The 19,747-nt window shown below is 47.2% G+C and overlaps 1 protein-coding gene across 13 annotated transcripts in view; it reads right to left on the reverse strand.

Annotated features, from left to right (window-relative positions):
• The window catches only part of PTPRF (protein tyrosine phosphatase receptor type F), a 697,698-nt gene that overhangs the window by 23,499 nt on the left and 654,452 nt on the right, over positions 1-19,747 (reverse strand). For 7 of the 13 annotated variants that reach the window (XM_072128577.1, XM_072128576.1, XM_072128575.1 and 4 more), the window contains exons 5-6: positions 17,720-17,908; positions 3,068-3,178 (exon numbers count right to left, since the gene is read on the reverse strand). In XM_072128577.1, the coding sequence (XP_071984678.1) occupies positions 3,068-3,178; positions 17,720-17,908 (300 nt within the window). Of the gene's footprint in view, positions 1-3,067; positions 3,179-4,293; positions 4,312-17,719; positions 17,909-19,747 lie in introns of all 13 variants that reach the window. The other 6 variants (XM_072128566.1, XM_072128569.1, XM_072128565.1 and 3 more) reach the window with 1 other exon arrangement.

Consider the following 19,747-nt stretch of genomic DNA (forward strand, 5'->3'; position numbering starts at 1 on the left):
CGGGATTGTGGCGCATGCGATCGATTTTTGGTGCAATCGCGCTGACTTTCACGCGACAGAAATCGGGGGACGTGGCCACCGGACAACCCGAAGGATTCAGAAAAAACGCAGAATTTAAAAAGCCATTTGTGTCACAAGATCAAGCACTCACATACACCAGAAAAAAGCAGGTGAACTCCGGCGGACCACGGCGCAGCAGCGACACCTGGTGAATATCGGCGCATGGACCTTAGTGAATCCCGGCAGAACCCGAATCAGCGTCAGAGAACCCGCCGCTGGATCGCGACTGGACCGGGTAAGTAAATGTGCCCCTATGGCTTTATATCCCAAGGTGTGTCAGCATGGACCAATATGGAGATGCTACATTGGTCCAAAGTTAGTGAAAACATCTTCACGGCAAATGCTACCCTAGTATTAATGAAGGCTCTGCCCTGTTCTTTCCATTGAGACATATGTGTTCATTCAGAGATACAACACTGCGGCTCTAAAGACCAGGCATCCACCGTATGTCTCCGAGGAGGAGCTCATAACCACTAAGCTTTTTACATCTTCCAAGATTCAAGTTTCTTCCGAGACTTTGCTCAACCTATAAATGTGGCCACAACTAACCAGCTGTGAAGGTTTCTCCTGCTATTTCTAACCAGAACTATGTAAGATTACAAGTTGCCTTGTCTGGTTCAGCCATGTTCCGCCTCTGTTGGTTAATGATTCTGTACATTTAGACCTTCACTACCAGATTCATTGTGTGAGGGCATCACAGACCTTATTACCTGTACGAAGAGCTGCAAACAATGAATGGTTATGAAAGATGTTATGAATGCAATGTCCTGCAAGTCCCCAAGACTGTGTAACAACGACAACTACATCAAGCTATGGAGGTAGAGCGAGGGTCGGGAAAGGAAGCAACAAAGGACAAGGACCATGCACATGTCAGCGTGCACGGGGGGGACCGGACTAGCACGCACATATTACAGGCAGGCACCAAGGTCACAGGGTACAGGGCAGGAATATAGGCAGGATCTGGGGGGGTCTGCAGAAGGATAAGCTCCGTTCAGAGCCGGGCTCTGCTCTCTCCCCGCACTGCAGGTGGGTCAGACCAGACGTGCCAATCTGTATCTGGATAAGAAGTGAAAGGGACCAACCTTCTCGCTGATCTGAGAGATGGAGGTTTGATTGGATGGCGGTGCGATGAGGATGACGAGGAAGTAGAAAGACAAGGAGAAACACAGAGAGAGTAAAAACAGAAAACTGCATGTGTACGTGACAGGCGCACAATCCACACAAAGCATGGAGGTCATCGCGGCTGCATCGGACATCTCACACCATACACACCATGCGCTTACACCACTCATATCACTGCAGTGTTCTCATCCATAACCCTGCCCTTCCATTGCAGAAAAGCTCGATTTCTCCAGATCAAGTACAGGGGACGTCTTCCCACCATCCAATGCTAAGATGTAGCGTGTTTGCTATTCTGATCTCCATCCATGGGGGGCGATGGGTTTTGCTAAGTGGTAGACACTTGGGATCTGCAGAGCGTTTCTCCTTAAACAGAAGCAAACATTTCCTTGTTTGTTCTGAGAGAAACACAAATAAAAACAAGTTATTCCCAGTATAGTCACAAACCAGAAGTGGGGTGTCAGAGGGATGTGCTAATTGCACATTGTACACCCATACACATTAGACACAGTCAATTCTCCGGATAATGAGAATTTCTCAATACTCTCATAGGACGCTCTGTGTCACTGCTGAACGCTGGAATAGATGGGGGCGGCCGGGCTGGAACATTTCACGTGCCACATGTCAGCTACCAAGTCCATGTAACAATTACTCAAACATGGCGACTACGCGGCAAGGAGGGCGACATCCTCAGCATCAAGACCTGGTATACAATGAGCCGAAAGTGATTCAAAGGGATCTGTCAGCGGATGTGACCATACAAACTGTGATACGTGGATATATATTCCAGAATCTTAGCTTCTCCAAGTGCACCGGGGCCGGGGCGTACTCACACTGCTGTGCTCTGTGCTCTCTGCAGCCAGTGTAATATATTGGTCCTGGAGACATGTGTAATCAGAACTTGTGTGTGTTTTTAGTAGCAGCAGGACTGTGATATATGGATTTATAAAGCAGGATTGCAGCTTCTAAAAATACACTGGGGTTGTGTCCTCACACTGCTGTGCTCTGTGCTCTCTGCAGCCAGTGCCAAGTATTGTCCCTGGAGAGATGTATGATCAGACCTGTGTATGTTATTAGTAGCAGCAGGACTGTGATATATGGATTTATATTCCAGGAATTGTAGGATTGTAATTTCTCCAAATGCACTGGGGGTGTGTCCTCACACTGCTGTGCTCTGTGCTCCCTGTAGCTGGTGTTACATATTCTCCCTGGAGAGATGTGTAATCAGACTTTTGTGTATATGGTTAGTAGCAGCAGGACTGTGATATATGGATTTATATTCCAGGAAATGTAGCTTCTTCAAGTGCACTTAGAAGCATGTACTCACACTGCTGTGCTCTGGGGCTTTCCAAGTAACATTCCACAGCACATCTCCTCTGAGTAACAGCTGGACTATGTTTTGGTTGGATAATACAGCTTTTACTCAAAGGAGAAGGGCTGTGGTGCAGCTGAAGACAAAGGGCACAGCAGTGTGAGGGCACGCCTCCAGTGCACTTAGAGAAGTCCTACTACTACATAAACTGTATGGTCACAATTGCTGACAGGTTTCCTTTAAAAGCAAAACACTGTAAAACTGGATTGGACTGCCTAGATGTGTGCGGAGATCATCTGTATTGGTTGGTGTCTACAATGATGAGACGCAGCGATATTCCCCACCACATCCAGTTCTGCAATGGAGGGCAGGCACCGCAGACATTACATGTTTCCAAATTACAGAATTCATGGCTACAAAAAAACCCCATAAAGCACAAAAACACAAACACATTGTCACGTTCACATCCCGTCCACACAGCCCAGACCACCACCGATAGAAGGCGCCGAGTGGCATCTGTGCTGGAGTCCTGTAAAGATGAGTGTTAGCAGCTCTCCATGGCGGGCGAGTTCTTACCACGCACGTAGAGATTAGCCGGAGCGGAGTAGCGGGTCCCGGCACTGTTGGTGGCCACACATTCGTACTTCCCCTGGTCTGATTCTTCACTGCTTTCAATCTGCAACGCTCCTGGGAAAGAGGGAAGAGACATTAAAATCTGTGACGGGCGGAACAAACCATCTCTGTAATGAATTTCCCACCACTGTGTCCTGTGGGACATGGACCAGGAACTTCACAACTTCAGTACAAGAATGGAGGGACATGAAGGAGGCCTTGTATTAGACTGGAGGCATTTGCACCAAGTTCCTGTAAATGCCTACAAGAGTCCTACCAGCCTGGAGAGAAGAGGTCTCTTCTGAGTCTCATGCTAGTCAGCACCTACACAAATCCTGGTGGGCACACATTACACTTAGTTTTTTGGTCCCTCTTTGCTGCTGGAGACTTCATTCATACCTGGGTCCATAGGTGGCCACATCCCTGTCCCCATTCTAGCAGAGGAACAAGACGGAAGCCTATCCATGGTGCTCCGAGTGCACCCTAACTTTATTGCTACACTTTGCTTGAGGTTCCTTTATAGAGTCGCACCTTAATGTAAAAACATTATAATGGGAGAGCTCAATGTCTGTAGGTGATCTGAAAGCTACAACAATATTACAGGCCGCTTTCTAACCAGGTCCTACTGCATCGTCCTGGGGTGTGAAGAACCCGGCATCAACAAATACATTTACTGCAACACATGAACCAGATCCCAAAATCAGATGGGAGTGTTAGTGGTTAAGAGAGGGTTTGGGTGGACGACAGTGATGATGATCAAGACAAGAGGCTCGGAGGATGTTCATACAGAGGTTGTACCCTTAGGAATCAAAGCGGAGAAACCAACTTAAATACAGAACCTGATCTACATCTGGAGGTAGGATGAATTTACCATGTATGGTCGAATAATCGCTGGTGCCCTGGGGTGGACACAGCTACAGAGTTCCCATAGATGTTCCCTCTACTCGTCACGGCTCAACAGACGATGCTGGAAACTTTGAAAAGGACTAATCTATGTTTTTGCCACCAATATTGGTACTGGATAAAAGGGTACAGCCAGAATGTCAGCTCCGTGCCCGAGTGGTGTGAACACAAGAACAAACACCAGAATGAGACACGGTGGATGTTAATAGTGGATACTGATGAGCTTCCGGTGATGTGATGGGAGAATGGTGGAAGCAGCGTCGTGAGGAAGACCCTTGCATTCTTACCTTTGATCGGTGTACCACCTGGTGAGGTTATGTGATTGCAAATAAGATTAGAAAGAAGCTGTTAGTAATAAGTACCCAGGGACATGAAGCGCTAACAGACAAGAGGCAGGGGGGTGGGACTGATGGACCTCGCCCTGAACATGGCACCAGTGGCACCTGCCCACACTGAGGTCATCAAGAGATTTCATACAGGATTACACAGGATTAATATCAGCAGGACTGGAGAGTGTTATGTGAGGTCAGGCTTATCCCATAACATGGCACGGAGCACACACACCAAGTCCTAAAAAATCCTACTGATCTGGACAATGCACTGGAGCCATTAACTATTACATTTATCTAAAGAGCCCTTTAAATGGGTGGGTTTGCCTATAGGTTATGCCCATAGAGGTTCCCCCCATCCTTCTGTTACATAATCTGCTCCTGATGCAACATTTAGTACAATTAGATTGGATCATTGTCTCAGTTGGGGTCACCTTAACATTCACCTTCAGTAATAGATTGGGGTGATTGAAGATCCAATCAGCAGAGGCCAGGGACACGGACTACAGGGGCACTTACTACCCACTCGCCCCTGACTTTGCCCCAGCACGTGGTGTCGTTGGACACTTGGGAATGGACACTATGGGATAGAACCAGTGGGGCACAGACTACCCCCTGGCTTCTGAATTTGCCCCAGGGTGTGGTGTCGCTGAGAACTGAGGGGATAGAACCAGTGGGGCACAGACTACCCCCTGGCCTCTGAATCTGCCCCAGGGCATGGTGTCGCTGAGCACTGAGGGGATAGAATCAATGGGGCACTGATTACCCATGGCCTCTAAATCTGCCCAAGCACATGGTGTCGCTGAGCACTTGGGGTGATAGAAGATCCAATCAGCGGAGACCAGGGACACGGCCTACAGGACACTGACTGCCCCCCGGTTCCTGAATCTGCCCCAGCACATGGTGTCGCTGAACACGGGGGGAGGTGGGATGGAATATCCATTTAGTGGAGCCTAGGGGCACTGACTACCCCCGGCCTCTGAATCTGCCCCAGCACATGTGATCTCCGCACCATGTCATGTAATAAACCTCTGTGGAGCGGGTGGTTAGTGGTTTAGTTTGTGCCCCTCACGGTCAGGTTTCGGCTGTTGCTGCAATTTTAACTGAAATACAATGTTCATATTAATGCAGAAAAAAATGTAAATATTAAAACTTTTGGAAGAAGTGACATCGCGGAGTCCTCATCGTCACTGGGCTCTCCCTGAGTCACACTCTCATAGCGCACACAGGGGGGCTGGGATTTCGGCAGTGCCGAGCCAATATTTGCCCTGAGCTCTGCCAAAGCGACATCCAACTTTCTCCAGCAGTTTCCTCGCACAAGGAGATCAGGAATGAAAGCAGTCGTCATGGAGACAATACGATAGAGCATTTCCTCTCATTAAACCAGCCAAATTCCCCCACAATTCCCTGTGCCGCGCATCCCATCCAAACGAATATTAACCTCTGCCTCTCCAAACCTACAATACCTAATGGATGTAGCAGAACCAGGCGTGTGGCTGGTGACGTGGCATGTTAATACTTCCTGGCATCTCTGCCCGTCTCTCCCTCCGCAGATACGTGTTACTGGGAGGGGTCCCTTCAATGAATTGGTGCTTTATGTGAATGTTTTTATAAAAATATACACACCTGCAAGAAAAACCACTGTGTAACCACCACAGATGGGCAGGATCCCTCCACTCCCACAATGCTCTTTGATCTGCGCAGTCCCTATGTCACTGCGGTTGTAATTATTAAATCAATTTTATGGTTAAGAGACTCTTTGATCATCCATCTAGTGGGGAGTGCAGGAGTCTCCCCCTGGCTACAATGCCTGGCACAGCAGCTCCATGAAGTGCTCAGAAGTCTTCACACAGTATTGGTGCAAAACTGTCAAAATATGTCAGAGATTTCACTACTTTGGTATCTTTGTGATGAATTAGTGACAGGTAAGCGAGCGTTGGGTGTGCGCGGTAAGCAAGCGAGTGTTGGGTACGCCCTGTACGCGAGTGTTGGGTACGCCCTGTACGCGAGTGTTGGGTACGCCCTGTACGCGAGTGTTGGGTACGCCCTGTACGCGAGTGTTGGGTACGCCCTGTACGCGAGTGTTGGGTACTCCCTGTACGCGAGTGTTGGGTACTCCCTGTACGCGAGTGTTGGGTACGCCCTGTACGCGAGTGTTGGGTACGCCCTGTACGCGAGTGTTGGGTACGCCCTGTACGCGAGTGTTGGGTACGCCCTGTACGCGAGTGTTGGGTACGCCCTATACGCGAGTGTTGGGTACTCCCTGTACGCGAGTGTTGGGTAAGCCCTGTACGCGAGTGTTGGATACGCCCTGTACGCGAGTGTTGGGTACGCCCTGTACGCGAGTGTTGGGTACGCCCTATACGCGAGTGTTGGGTACGCCCTATACGCGAGTGTTGGGTACTCCCTGTACGCGAGTGTTGGGTACGCCCTGTACGCGAGTGTTGGGTACGCCCTGTACGCGAGTGTTGGGTACGCCCTGTACGCGAGTGTTGGGTACACCCGGTACGCGAGTGTTGGGTACGCCCTGTACGTGAGTGTTGGGTACGCCCTGTACGCGAGTGTTGGGTACGCCCGGTATGCGAGTGTTGGGTACGCCCTGTACGTGAGTGTTGGGTACGCCCTGTACGCTAGTGTTGGGTACGCCCTGTACGCGAGTGTTGGGTACCCCCGGTACGCGAGTGTTGGGTACCCCCGGTACGCGAGTGTTGGGTACGCCCTGTACGCGAGTGTTGGGTACGCCCTGTACGCGAGTGTTGGGTACGCCCTGTACGCGAGTGTTGGGTACGCCCTGTACGCGAGTGTTGGGTACGCCCTGTACGCGAGTGTTGGGTACGCCCTGTACGCGAGTGTTGGGTACGCCCTATACGCGAGTGTTGGGTACTCCCTGTACGCGAGTGTTGGGTAAGCCCTGTACGCGAGTGTTGGATACGCCCTGTACGCGAGTGTTGGGTACGCCCTGTACGCGAGTGTTGGGTACGCCCTATACGCGAGTGTTGGGTACTCCCTGTACGCGAGTGTTGGGTACGCCCTGTACGCGAGTGTTGGGTACGCCCTGTACGCGAGTGTTGGGTACGCCCTGTACGCGAGTGTTGGGTACGCCCGGTACGCGAGTGTTGGGTACGCCCTGTACGTGAGTGTTGGGTACGCCCTGTACGCGAGTGTTGGGTACGCCCGGTATGCGAGTGTTGGGTACGCCCTGTACGCTAGTGTTGGGTACGCCCTGTACGCGAGTGTTGGGTACCCCCGGTACGCGAGTGTTGGGTACGCCCTGTACGCGAGTGTTGGGTACGCCCTGTACGCGAGTGTTGGGTACGCCCTATACGCGAGTGTTGGGTACTCCCTGTACGCTAGTGTTGGGTACGCCCTGTACGCGAGTGTTGGGTACCCCCGGTACGTGAGTGTTGGGTACGCCCTGTACGCGAGTGTTGGGTACGCCCTGTACGCGAGTGTTGGGTACGCCCTGTACGCGAGTGTTGGGTACTCCCTGTACGCGAGTGTTGGGTAAGCCCTGTACGCGAGTGTTGGATACGCCCTGTACGCGAGTGTTGGGTACGCCCTGTACGCGAGTGTTGGGTACGCCCTATACGCGAGTGTTGGGTACTCCCTGTACGCGAGTGTTGGGTACTCCCTGTACGCGAGTGTTGGGTACTCCCTGTACGCGAGTGTTGGGTACGCCCTGTACGCGAGTGTTGGGTACGCCCTGTACGCGAGTGTTGGGTACACCCGGTACGCGAGTGTTGGGTACGCCCTGTACGCGAGTGTTGGGTACGCCCTGTACGCGAGTGTTGGGTACGCCCTGTACGCGAGTGTTGGGTACGCCCTGTACGCGAGTGTTGGGTACGCCCTGTACGCGAGTGTTGGGTACGCCCTGTACGCGAGTGTTGGGTACGCCCGGTATGCGAGTGTTGGGTACGCCCTGTACGTGAGTGTTGGGTACGCCCTGTACGCTAGTGTTGGGTACCCCCGGTACGCGAGTGTTGGGTACCCCCGGTACGCGAGTGTTGGGTACGCCCTGTACGCGAGTGTTGGGTACGCCCGGTACGCGAGTGCCAGGATATACCCAGCCATAGGCCCACTCTCCCCTATATGCATTAGTCTGCATCGGCCGCATCTTCCAGGCTCCAATGACTGAACGTATAATAAAATCCCACTGACGGCTTTCCATCAGACAGCAGCCTGGCATTTCCATCTGTCTCGGGTCATGGGAACCATCGTCTGAGAGATGCCAGCACTGTGAAGGTTAAGCATCGGCTACGCATGAAAATATTTTATATGTCATCTCATCAAGCCTTGATTTGCAGTCAGATTTCAGGGCAAGGAGAAGAATCTGTGCTTAATCTGTAAAGGAGAACAGCGACATCAAATACACCACACGGCTCCTCCGCGGAAAGGAACAAGATCTCTTTCATATATCTGTGGATGTTGTTAGTAGCCACAGAACTGTGAAAAATGGATTTATATTCCAAGACTGTAGCACTGGAGGCATGTCCTCACACTGCTGCGCTATGTATTGTTTCTGGAGAGATGAAGATCTTTGTGTATGCTGTTAGTAGCAGCAGGGCTGTGATTTTTGGATTTATATTCCAGGAATTGTAGCTTCTCCAAGTGCACCGGGGTTGTGACCTCACACTGCTGTGCTCTGTGCACTGATCTGCTCAACAGCACCTCCACTGTGCTCTGAGTAATATTAATGCTTTGGATCAGTTCAGCCTGTGTAATGCAACTTAGTTCTTCACTATTTTTTGCTGTGGAAATCACCTTTAGTTGTAACAGGCTTCTGGGTACCAAGGGAAAAGGAGGGGGGGGGGGGGGGTCTGAAGCTGCTTACTGCTATGCACAGCAGTGTGAGGACACAAACATAAATCCATATATCACAGTCCTGCTGCTACTAACGACATACACAAAAGCCTGATCACAGATCTATCCAAGGCACTGCCTGTATGATCACACCTGCTGACAGGTTTCCTTTTGGATGACTGGATGCAATTCCTACGGGAGAGCCACCACTTGTGAACCCATCCGTAACGTTTCATCCTGTTTCTATCCTGCCACAGCCAGACCCCCGATAACATTATATGCACTTGTAATCAGCGAGAGGATGCGTTGCTCTAGGATATGCTGGTCGCCGGCTGGTGATACTAGTCTGAGCTTGTAATGGCAGATAACAGCTTACAGTAGCTCTCCCGGGATGTTATTCATCTCGCTCTGTGCATCTATGTGACCGGAGTGACTAAGGCGACAGCTTGTAATAAAGGTCTCTGGTCTTTTGTGTCGCCACCTGACATTCAGACTGTTGGGTTTTTGGCCGGGGTCCTGTTGTCCCAAGGGATGATCCGTGTTATTTCAGGACACAGAGAGTTAAACAAACAAGACAAAGAAGAAAGCAGAATATCAAAGCACTTTACATTGATTCACAGACATGTGATGCCCCGCAGCCCGCGCCGGGCACTGGGAGTAATATGGAAACAATGGAGATGAGCAACCTGAAGACTTCAAAGCTGCTCCACGAGCTCCATGCAGGAGTGAAAGAAATCTCCACTCCTAGTCATCGCCCTCCTCCCCCAGCGACCACATTCTGCCCATCCATAAAGATAATGGTTCACCAGATGAGGATTACACATTACTGTCCAGCGTGACTAATGTTCTACAATTTACGCTAAACACGTAATCCGGTCTCTAGGAAGAGCCACCCTAACACAATGTAACATATTACTGGCGTGTGTAGAAATTCACTCACAGCAAGCAGAGATCTAGAACACAGGGGCTCATTTATTAAGGGTCCGCTGTGAACTCAGGCGTATCTCAGCGCGGAAGCGACACATGCAGGAAATTGGATGCACGATCTTAGTAAATTGCGGCAGCTCCGAATCCTCGTCAGACAACGCACCGCGGGATCGCGTCAGGACCGGGTAAGTAAATGTGCCCCACAATGAGAAATTGAAAGTTGCAGAACATCATCAACGGATCTAGCATATACTCCTCCATCACTGACCCTAATGGACTTCAAGGATCATTGCCAGACCAGAGCCCACCATGACTGTTGCTAGTTGTGACCGGATCCAACAATGAAAAGAACCCACATGACCAGAGCAAACCACCATCAAGAACAAGAACCCTCCATAGGAAACTAACTGACTGGAGAGTACAATGACTAAAATCCACCATGACCAAACGTCACCACTCACCTTCATGACCCAACATCATAACCATAACTGCGAATACCTGCCTTGAATCAGGACTATCATAAGTGATGCCACAAGGAAAATAGACCACCAGAGACCATCACAGTCAGCACTAGAAATCCATCACAACCAAACAAGTGATGACCAGACACCACCATGACTGGGACCCACCAAAGCCAAAACCCATCACAATCCAGCAAGTGATGACCAGACACCACCAAGACTGGGACCCACCATAGCCAAAACCCATCACAATCTAGCAAGTGATGACCAGACACCACCATGACTGGGACCCACCATAGCCAAAACCCTTCACAATCCAGCACGTGATGACCAGACACCACCATGACTAGGACCCTCCATAGCCAAAACCCATCACATGATGACCAGACACCACCATGACTAGAACCCACCATAGCCAAAACCCATCACAACCATGTGATCACCAGGCACCACCATGACTAGAACCTTCCATCGGCAAAACCCATCACAATCCAGCACGTGATGACCAGACACCACCATGACTAGAACCCTCCATCGGCAAAACCCATCACAACCAAATACGTGATCAGATACCACCATGACTAGGACTCACCAAATCCAAAACCCATCATAACCAAACACATGATGACCAGACACCACCATGACTAGGACCCACCATAGTCAAAACCCATCACAACCAAACAAATAATGACCAGGCACTACCATGACTAGGACCCACCAAATCCAAAACCCATCATAACCAAACACATGATGACCAGACAACACCTTGACTAGGACCCACCATAGCCAAAACCCATCACAATCCATGTGATGACCAGACACCACCATGACTAGGTCCCACCATAACCAAAACCCATCACAAGCAGAACCTGCTTGCCAACATGATTGAGACCACCATGAACATATACAATCATGAGCCCACCATGACCCGCATGCTCCAGACAAACTGTTGTCACTTGTAGTCTCCTATGAGCAAGGACATTAGGTGACCGAGTCCGTGTCCCCATCTAGTCAGTGCTGCCCCCTCATTCCACACCGAATACTGACAGATCATTTTTCCGGTATTGTTTACATAATCTGTTGCATTAACCGGCCATATCGAGATTACTGTTGGCGTTTTTACCATTGTATTGTATTTTTTGTGCTGTTTAAAGCCATTTTATGTGTCTGCAGCACCCGGTATTCCCTACTCCATCCACTGCCATTATATCCAAGGTCTTTGTTCACCGATACTAAAATTCAGCAAGCAAATGACAAAGATACATAGAAAAGGAACAATAAGCGGAATAAAGTGCAGCATAACTCGGCGGTATTATTACAATACTCACTCAAATCAACCTCATAATAACCTGTAATGTCTCAAGAGCTCGAGGACCAATGTAGAGCACTGGAATATGTCTGTACAAAAACACAGTCCAAAGAATATAACACAAGCGCATGCTCTATAACAAAGTAACGGGTTACATAAACACATAAATACCAGCCAATCAACCAAACATGATCAATAACCTACATGCACAGTATAATGCTCTACCAGTAACCACATGACTACTATAATACTGCCCCCTATGTACAGGAATATAACTACTAAAATACTGCCCCCTATGTACAGGAATATAACTACTATAATACTGCTCCCTATGTACAGGAATATAACTACTAAAATACTGCCCCCTATGTACAGGAATATAACTACTATAATACTGCTCCCTATGCACAGGAATATAACTACTAAAATACTGCCCCCTATGTACAAGAATATAACTACTATAATACTGCCCCCTATGTACAGGAATATAACTACTAAAATACTGCCCCCTATGTACAAGAATATAACTACTATAATACTGCCCCCTATGTACAGCAATATAACTACTAAAATACTGCCCCCTATGTACAAGAATATAACTACTATAATACTGCCCCCTATGCACAGGAATATAACTACTAAAATACTAGTGCCCCCTATGTACAAGAATATAACTACTATAATACTGCCCCTATGTACAAGAATATAACTACTATAATACTGCTCCCTATGTACAGGTATATAACTACTATAATACTGCCCCCTATGTACAAGAATATAACTACTATAATACTGCCCCCTATGTACAGGAATATAACTACTATAATACTGCCCCCTATGTACAGGAATATAACTACTATAATACTGCCCTCTATGTACAGGAATATAACTACTATAATACTGCCTCCTATGTACAAGAATATAACTCCTATAATACTGCCCCCTATGTACAGGAATATAACTACTACAATACTGCCCCCCTTGTACAAGAATATAACTACTATAACACTGCCCCTATGTACAAGAATATAACTACTATAATACTGCCCCCTATGTACAAGAATATAACTACTATAATACTGCCCCCTATGTACAGGAATATAACTACTATAATACTGCCCCATATGTACAAGAATATGACTACTATAATACTGCCCCCTATGTACAAGAATATAACTACTATAATACTGCCCCCCTTGTACAAGAATATAACTACTATAACACTGCCCCTATGTACAAGAATATAACTCCTATAATACTGCCCCCTATGTACAAGAATATAACTACTATAATACTGCCCCCCTTGTACAAGAATATAACTACTATAACACTGCCCCCTATGCACAGGAATATAACTACTAAAATACTGCCCCCTATGTACAAGAATATAACTACTATAATACTGCTCTCTATGTACAGGAATATAACTACTATAATACTGCCCCCTATGTACAAGAATATAACTACTATAATAATGCCCCCTATGTACAAGAATATAACTACTATAATACTGTCCCTATGTACTAGAAATAACTACTATAATACTGTCCCCTATGTACAAGAATATAACTACTATAATACTGCCCCCTATGTACAGGAATATAACTACTATAATAATGCCCCCTATGTACAAGAATATAACTACTATAATACTGCCCCCTATGTACAAGAATATAACTACTATAATACTGCCCCCTATGTACAAGAATATAACTACTATAATACTGTCCCCTATGTACAGGAATATAACTACTATAATACCGCCCCCTATGTACAAGAATATAACTACTATAATACTGCCCCCCTTGTACAAGAATATAACTACTATAACACTGCCCCTATGTACAAGAATAAAACTACTATAACCCTATGTACAAGAATATAACTACTATAATACTGCCCCCCTTGTACAAGAATATTACTATAACACTGCCCCCTATGTACAAGAATAAAACTACTATAACCCTATGTACAAGAATATAACTACTATAATACTGCCCCCTATGTACAAGAATATAACTACTATAATACTGCCCCCTATGTACAAGAATATAACTACTATAATACTGCCCCCTATGTACAAGAATATAATTACTATAATACTGCCCTCTATGTACAAGAATAAAACTACTATAACCCTATGTACAAGAATATAACTACTATAATACTGCCCCCTATGTACAGGAATATAACTACTATAATACTGCCCCCTATGTACAGGAATATAACTACTATAATACTGCCCCCTATATATAAGAATATAACTACTATAATACTGCCCCCTATGTACAGGAATATAACTACTATAATACTGCCTCCTATGTACAGGAATATAACTACTATAATACTGCCTCCTATGTACAGGAATATAACTACTATAATACTGCCTCCTATGTACAAGAATATAACTACTATAATACTGCCCCCTATGTACAAGAATATAATTACTATAATACTGCCCCCTATGTACAAGAATATAACTACTATAATACTGCCCCCTATGTACAAGAATATAACTACTATAATACTGCCCCCTATGTACAAGAATATAACTACTATAATACTGCCCCCCCTATGTACAGGAATATAACTACTATAATACTGCCCCCTATGTACGAGAATATAACTACTATAATACTGCCCCTATGTACAAGAATATAACTACTATAATACTGCCCCCTATGTACAGGAATATAACTACTATAATACTGCCCCCTATATACAAGAATATAACTACTATAATACTGCCCCTATGTACAAGAATATAACTACTATAATACTGCTCCCTATGTACAAGAATATAACTACTATAATACTGCCCCCTATGTACAAGAATATAACTTCTATAATACTGCCACCTATGTACAGGAATATAACTACTATAATACTGCCCCCTATGTACAAGAATATAACTACTATAATACTGCCCCCTATGTACAAGAATATAACTACTATAATACTGCTCCCTATGTACAAGAATATAACTACTATAATACTGCCCCTATGTACAAGAATATAACTACTATAATACTGCCCCCTATGTACAAGAATATAACTACTATAATACTGCCCCTATGTACAAGAATATAACTACTATAATACTGCCCCTATGTACAAGAATATAACTACTATAATACTGCCCCCTATGTACAAGAATATAACTACTATAATACTGCCCCCTATGTACAGGAATATAACTACTATAATACTGCTCCCTATGTACAAGAATATAACTACTATAATACTGCCCCCTATGTACAAGAATATAACTACTATAATACTGCCCCCTATGTACAAGAATATAACTACTATAATACTGCCCCCTATATATAAGAATATAACTACTATAATACTGCCCCCTATGTACAGGAATATAACTACTATAATACTGCCCCCTATGTACAGGAATATAACTACTATAATACTGCCCCCTATATATAAGAATATAACTACTATAATACTGCCCCCTATGTACAGGAATATAACTACTATAATACTGCCCCCTATGTACAGGAATATAACTACTATAATACTGCCCCCTATATATAAGAATATAACTACTATAATACTGCCCCCTATGTACAAGAATATAACTAGTTTAATATACAACATGTAACAAGATATTTAGCTACATAAGACCTTCTACAGACCAGGATATTCCTATGACTAAACTTTCCTCGGAAGTTTAGGTGAGAAGAGATGATTATGACTTGGGAACATTTTCACTTGTGAATCTGTTGCTTCTCAGGATGTCAGGATCTCAGTGTGTGACGTGTGCGCTAAGTATGTGGTGTTAAGCGATAGATGTGTGAGGAGTAGAGACTACGATTCTGATGTATTATGTCCTGCACATTCCGCTTCCTCGTTACATTTACTATATGGATCCTTCTTTTTTGTAAAATATTTGGCACCACGTGAAATATCCAATTTTTTAAAAAATGGCGCATGATGGTCACATGACAGCTCATAGTGACAGCGCAAACAACACGTCATTCCAAAAGTGACTCTTTTGTGAAATTTTGCTTAAAGTTTAGTGATCGTGACGACATTTGTAGATGGCAGCGAAGCCGTCACCGCGTTATTGGATGTGTAGATAGAGCGGAGCCTGATGCCAGTGTTGCCCTTTCTTCCTCGCGTTTGCGTCCTGTTGCTGAACACAGTTAAAAATAATTAACGCGGGTGATATTTTCTTTGTGCAAGATGACGACCCGTTAGCGAGAAAGAGAAGGCAAAAGGTCACAGCCATTTTCCATATGTGAGGGATTCATCATTGTAATTAGCGCCCCCCCCCCCCCTTCATACTTTCGTAGCGACTGTCAGGGCGCAGCCTCAACTACGCATCAGTAATTACACAGACTTCAACAATAATAAAGTTTGTCAAAGAAACATCACATAGTAGCCATGACAACCAAAAATGACAGGAACGTAAATAGTAAAATACATGGGACGAGACTGATACAGAGCGGGACGGGGCCGGTGCAGAGCGGGACGGGGCCGGTGCAGAGCGGGGCGGGACGGGGCAGTGCAGAGCGCGACGGGGCCGGTGCAGAGCGGGGCCGGGGCCGGTGCAGAGCGGGACGGGGCTGGTGCAGAGCAGGACAGGCACGGAGCAGAGCGGGACTGGGACGGTGCAGAGCGGGACGGGGGCGGTGCAGAGCGGGACGGGGGCGGTGCAGAGCGAAACGGGGCCGGTGCAGAGCGAAACGGGGCCGGTGCAGAGCGGGACGGGGCCGGTGCAGAGCGGGATGGGCACGGAGCAGAGCGGGACAGGGACGGTGCAGAGCGGGACGGGCACGGAGCAGAGCGGGACGGGGCCGGTGCAGAGCGGGGTGGGACGGGGCCAGTGCAGAGCGCGACGGGGCCGGTGCAGAGCGGGGCGGGGCCGGTGCAGAGCGGGATGGGGCTGGTGCAGAGCGGGACAGGCACGGAGCAGAGCGGGACTGGGATGGTGCAGAGCGGGACGGGGGCGGTGCAGAGCGGGACGGGGGCGGTGCAGAGCGGGACGGGGGCGGTGCAGAGCGGGACGGGGGCGGTGCAGAGCAAGACGGGGCCGGTGCAGAGCGAAACAGGGCAGGTGCAGAGCAAGACGGGGCCGGTGCAGAGCGGGACGGGGCCGGTGCAGAGCGGGGCGGGGGCGGTGCAGAGCGGGGCGGGGACGGTGCAGAGCACGACGGGACTGGTGCAGAGGGGGACGAGACCTGTGGAGAGCGGGACTAGCCCGCTGCAGAGCAGGATGTGACCACATATATCTTAAGTTGGATGATAAATCAGGCACAAGTTTCTTTAGTTCTGTTGACTGGACCTGTTTAGGTTCCCCAAGTTCACCTGAACAAAAGTTTGGTTCTGGCCCATGAATCCAAATGGGAACACTCACCGGCAACATCAACAATCAGTACTGGCACCGATTATGAGCGTTACCCATATAAATGCCGGCGGCCACCCTTTTCCCTAGGATTGTAACACTCTGATGATGTTACCATTCATGGGTGTTACTGTTGGGGATGAGGCTAAAAGCCAAATTAGACCTTCTGGCTGAAGTCAGGGTTTGGGGACTTGAACGCAAAAAGTTTGGCACAAACCTGAACACTACAGTTTATCTCCGCTCATCACTACTGTCAGGTCATACTTTGCACCATTTATTAGTTAGTTTACTTTACTACACTCTGCAGATAGCAACTACTTGTAGTAATAGGTAGCTTTAACAGACTAGTCTCCGAACCTGTGTGCAATTATAATGTTTGGGTGTCACCGTGGACTGGGGGCAGTGGAGCGATATCGCTGGTAGTGACACGACTTCAGGTCAGGAAAATATAACGTTCCAATGGATAAGTTGGAGGCCTAAGATTACACCCTGCAGATTTGTCATTGGTAAGTTCAGAGGTCTTACCTGAGCGGAGCTGCTTAATCCTCCCGTTACTGGTGGCCGTGTCCACAGGAAGGAAGTCCTTGTACCAGGAGATTTCAGGATCCGGATTCCCGCTGGCAGCACAGAGCATTGTGGCCGTCCGTGTCTTCTCCACCACCTTGAGCTGAGGTCCCATGTCTATAACGGGGAACCCATGAGGCACCTGCTCCTCTGCAAAACACAAATGACCAGCGAGTTAGAGAAATCCTCATCTTTCTACAATTTCCACCAATAATTTTCTGTGTTCACAGGTCTATTTCTGTTACCAGTCTAATTAGCGCTTTCCATGTCAGATGAGAATCTACGGATCATCAGCTTCATGCACCCAACCATCAGCCGAGGAACCAAAACTTATTACATCTTCTAAATACATAAAAAGTGATTCATATATATATTATCTGTCCGCCCAGGACAGTACAGGGCACCCATTACTCCCCCCGTCCGAGGCAAATGGCGGCCTCGTCCTACAGTCCCTACACAATCTTTTCTGCATCCGCCTCAATGACCCTTATGTTTAATTTCTTCTACTCGCACATCCGCCGCATTGTACAATTTCTCCTGCAACAAAAAGTTGACCTTATTCCTAGAAGATTTATGAGGAAAAGACCCATCATGCGTTCCGAGTTATATTTACACATTATTACAAACACCCCGAGGACTGAATAATTTACTGCCTTTGTAGTAACAAGTAGAATCTTTAAAGGAGAAGTGGAATAGGTCAGCGGCAACTCGAGACATCAACATAGCAAAAATTACAGAGCTGTAAAATAAAATTACAGGTGTGAATAAAGAAATGCTAATTCCACGAAAACTCTCAAAGGCCCATGCGGAGGGGCGGGTGGAGGGTGCACTCAGCCTGCCGGGACCAAGGACTTCACCGCATCCAGGCTGTAATCTCTCTTCTGTGACGTCCGCGATTATGAAACCCTGACTGAAGAGGGAACTACTGAATAAAAGACATGTCGGAGGTCGTGAGCAGTGGAACCCCTTCTACCATAATAACAAAAGGAGGGGAGGCCGTCAGCTAAATAATAAGCCCTTTTGCTTCTGCTATCTAAGCACTTTTTGGACGCTACTCTTTTTTGTCAGACAACCAATGACAAGATGAAAAGAAAAAATTGGACACAAATCAGAAAAATGTCAGAGATTTGAAAAATAATGTAAAAGTGTCAGAAGTTCATGGGGAAATTCTCCGGTGTTTGTTACAAGGTGCAACATTACCATCATTGCATGTGTTGGGTGGAAGGGAGACCCATGGCGGTGCCCTGCCGTCTGCCTATTCTAGGCCAAATTCCAATGGCCACGGTATGTTTTGGCCACACTGTAAATGAACCAGCCTGAAAGACAATGTCTTATGATGTATCTATCTTACAGTCACATAAAACGCCTAGTAATGGTATTTCTCGTCAGGTAATGAACCTGGATGTGACCTCGCTGGTGATTCTGTCCTAGATAGGTTTCCTGTGAACACTGGAAGTGGAATGAACCTAGTGAGGATTATCCCTCTCCAGGACGTACGACAGCGGCAGTCGGAGGCTCTGAACTTTGTGTTCATTACGAGGCATTCTCCGACTTAATTTGAATACACTCAGAGGCACAAAGAGCTGAAAGGCACAGCTGAGCCACTGATATGCAAAGCCGCCGTCCTAGAGCACGTAAAACAAAGGCCTGGTAAGGGAGCAGACTATAAATACACATTTAGCTGCTGAGACACAGCCATAACCTTCAACTACTATTCACAAATGAAAAAGCCAGCGGCCTGGGAGACGGGTAAATAAATAAAAATCACAAGGCAGGATTTCTTTCCCCCCAATTAACAGTGAATGTTGAGGGGAGGCGTGGGCGGACTGCAATTGGTAAGTGACTGACACCCCTGCTGGGTGTAATAAACAAAAGACCCTCGTTCCTCGCGAGGTGGAGAGAGGCCGGTAAAACACAAAATTTCCCAGAACCCGGTGACTCAAGCCGTGCGGCAGAACACAACGCGGTGCAACAGTACGGGGGGTCAAT

This window comes from Engystomops pustulosus, chromosome 10 (assembly GCF_040894005.1).
Source record: "Engystomops pustulosus chromosome 10, aEngPut4.maternal, whole genome shotgun sequence".
In the NCBI taxonomy this organism is placed as follows: domain Eukaryota; kingdom Metazoa; phylum Chordata; class Amphibia; order Anura; family Leptodactylidae; genus Engystomops; species Engystomops pustulosus.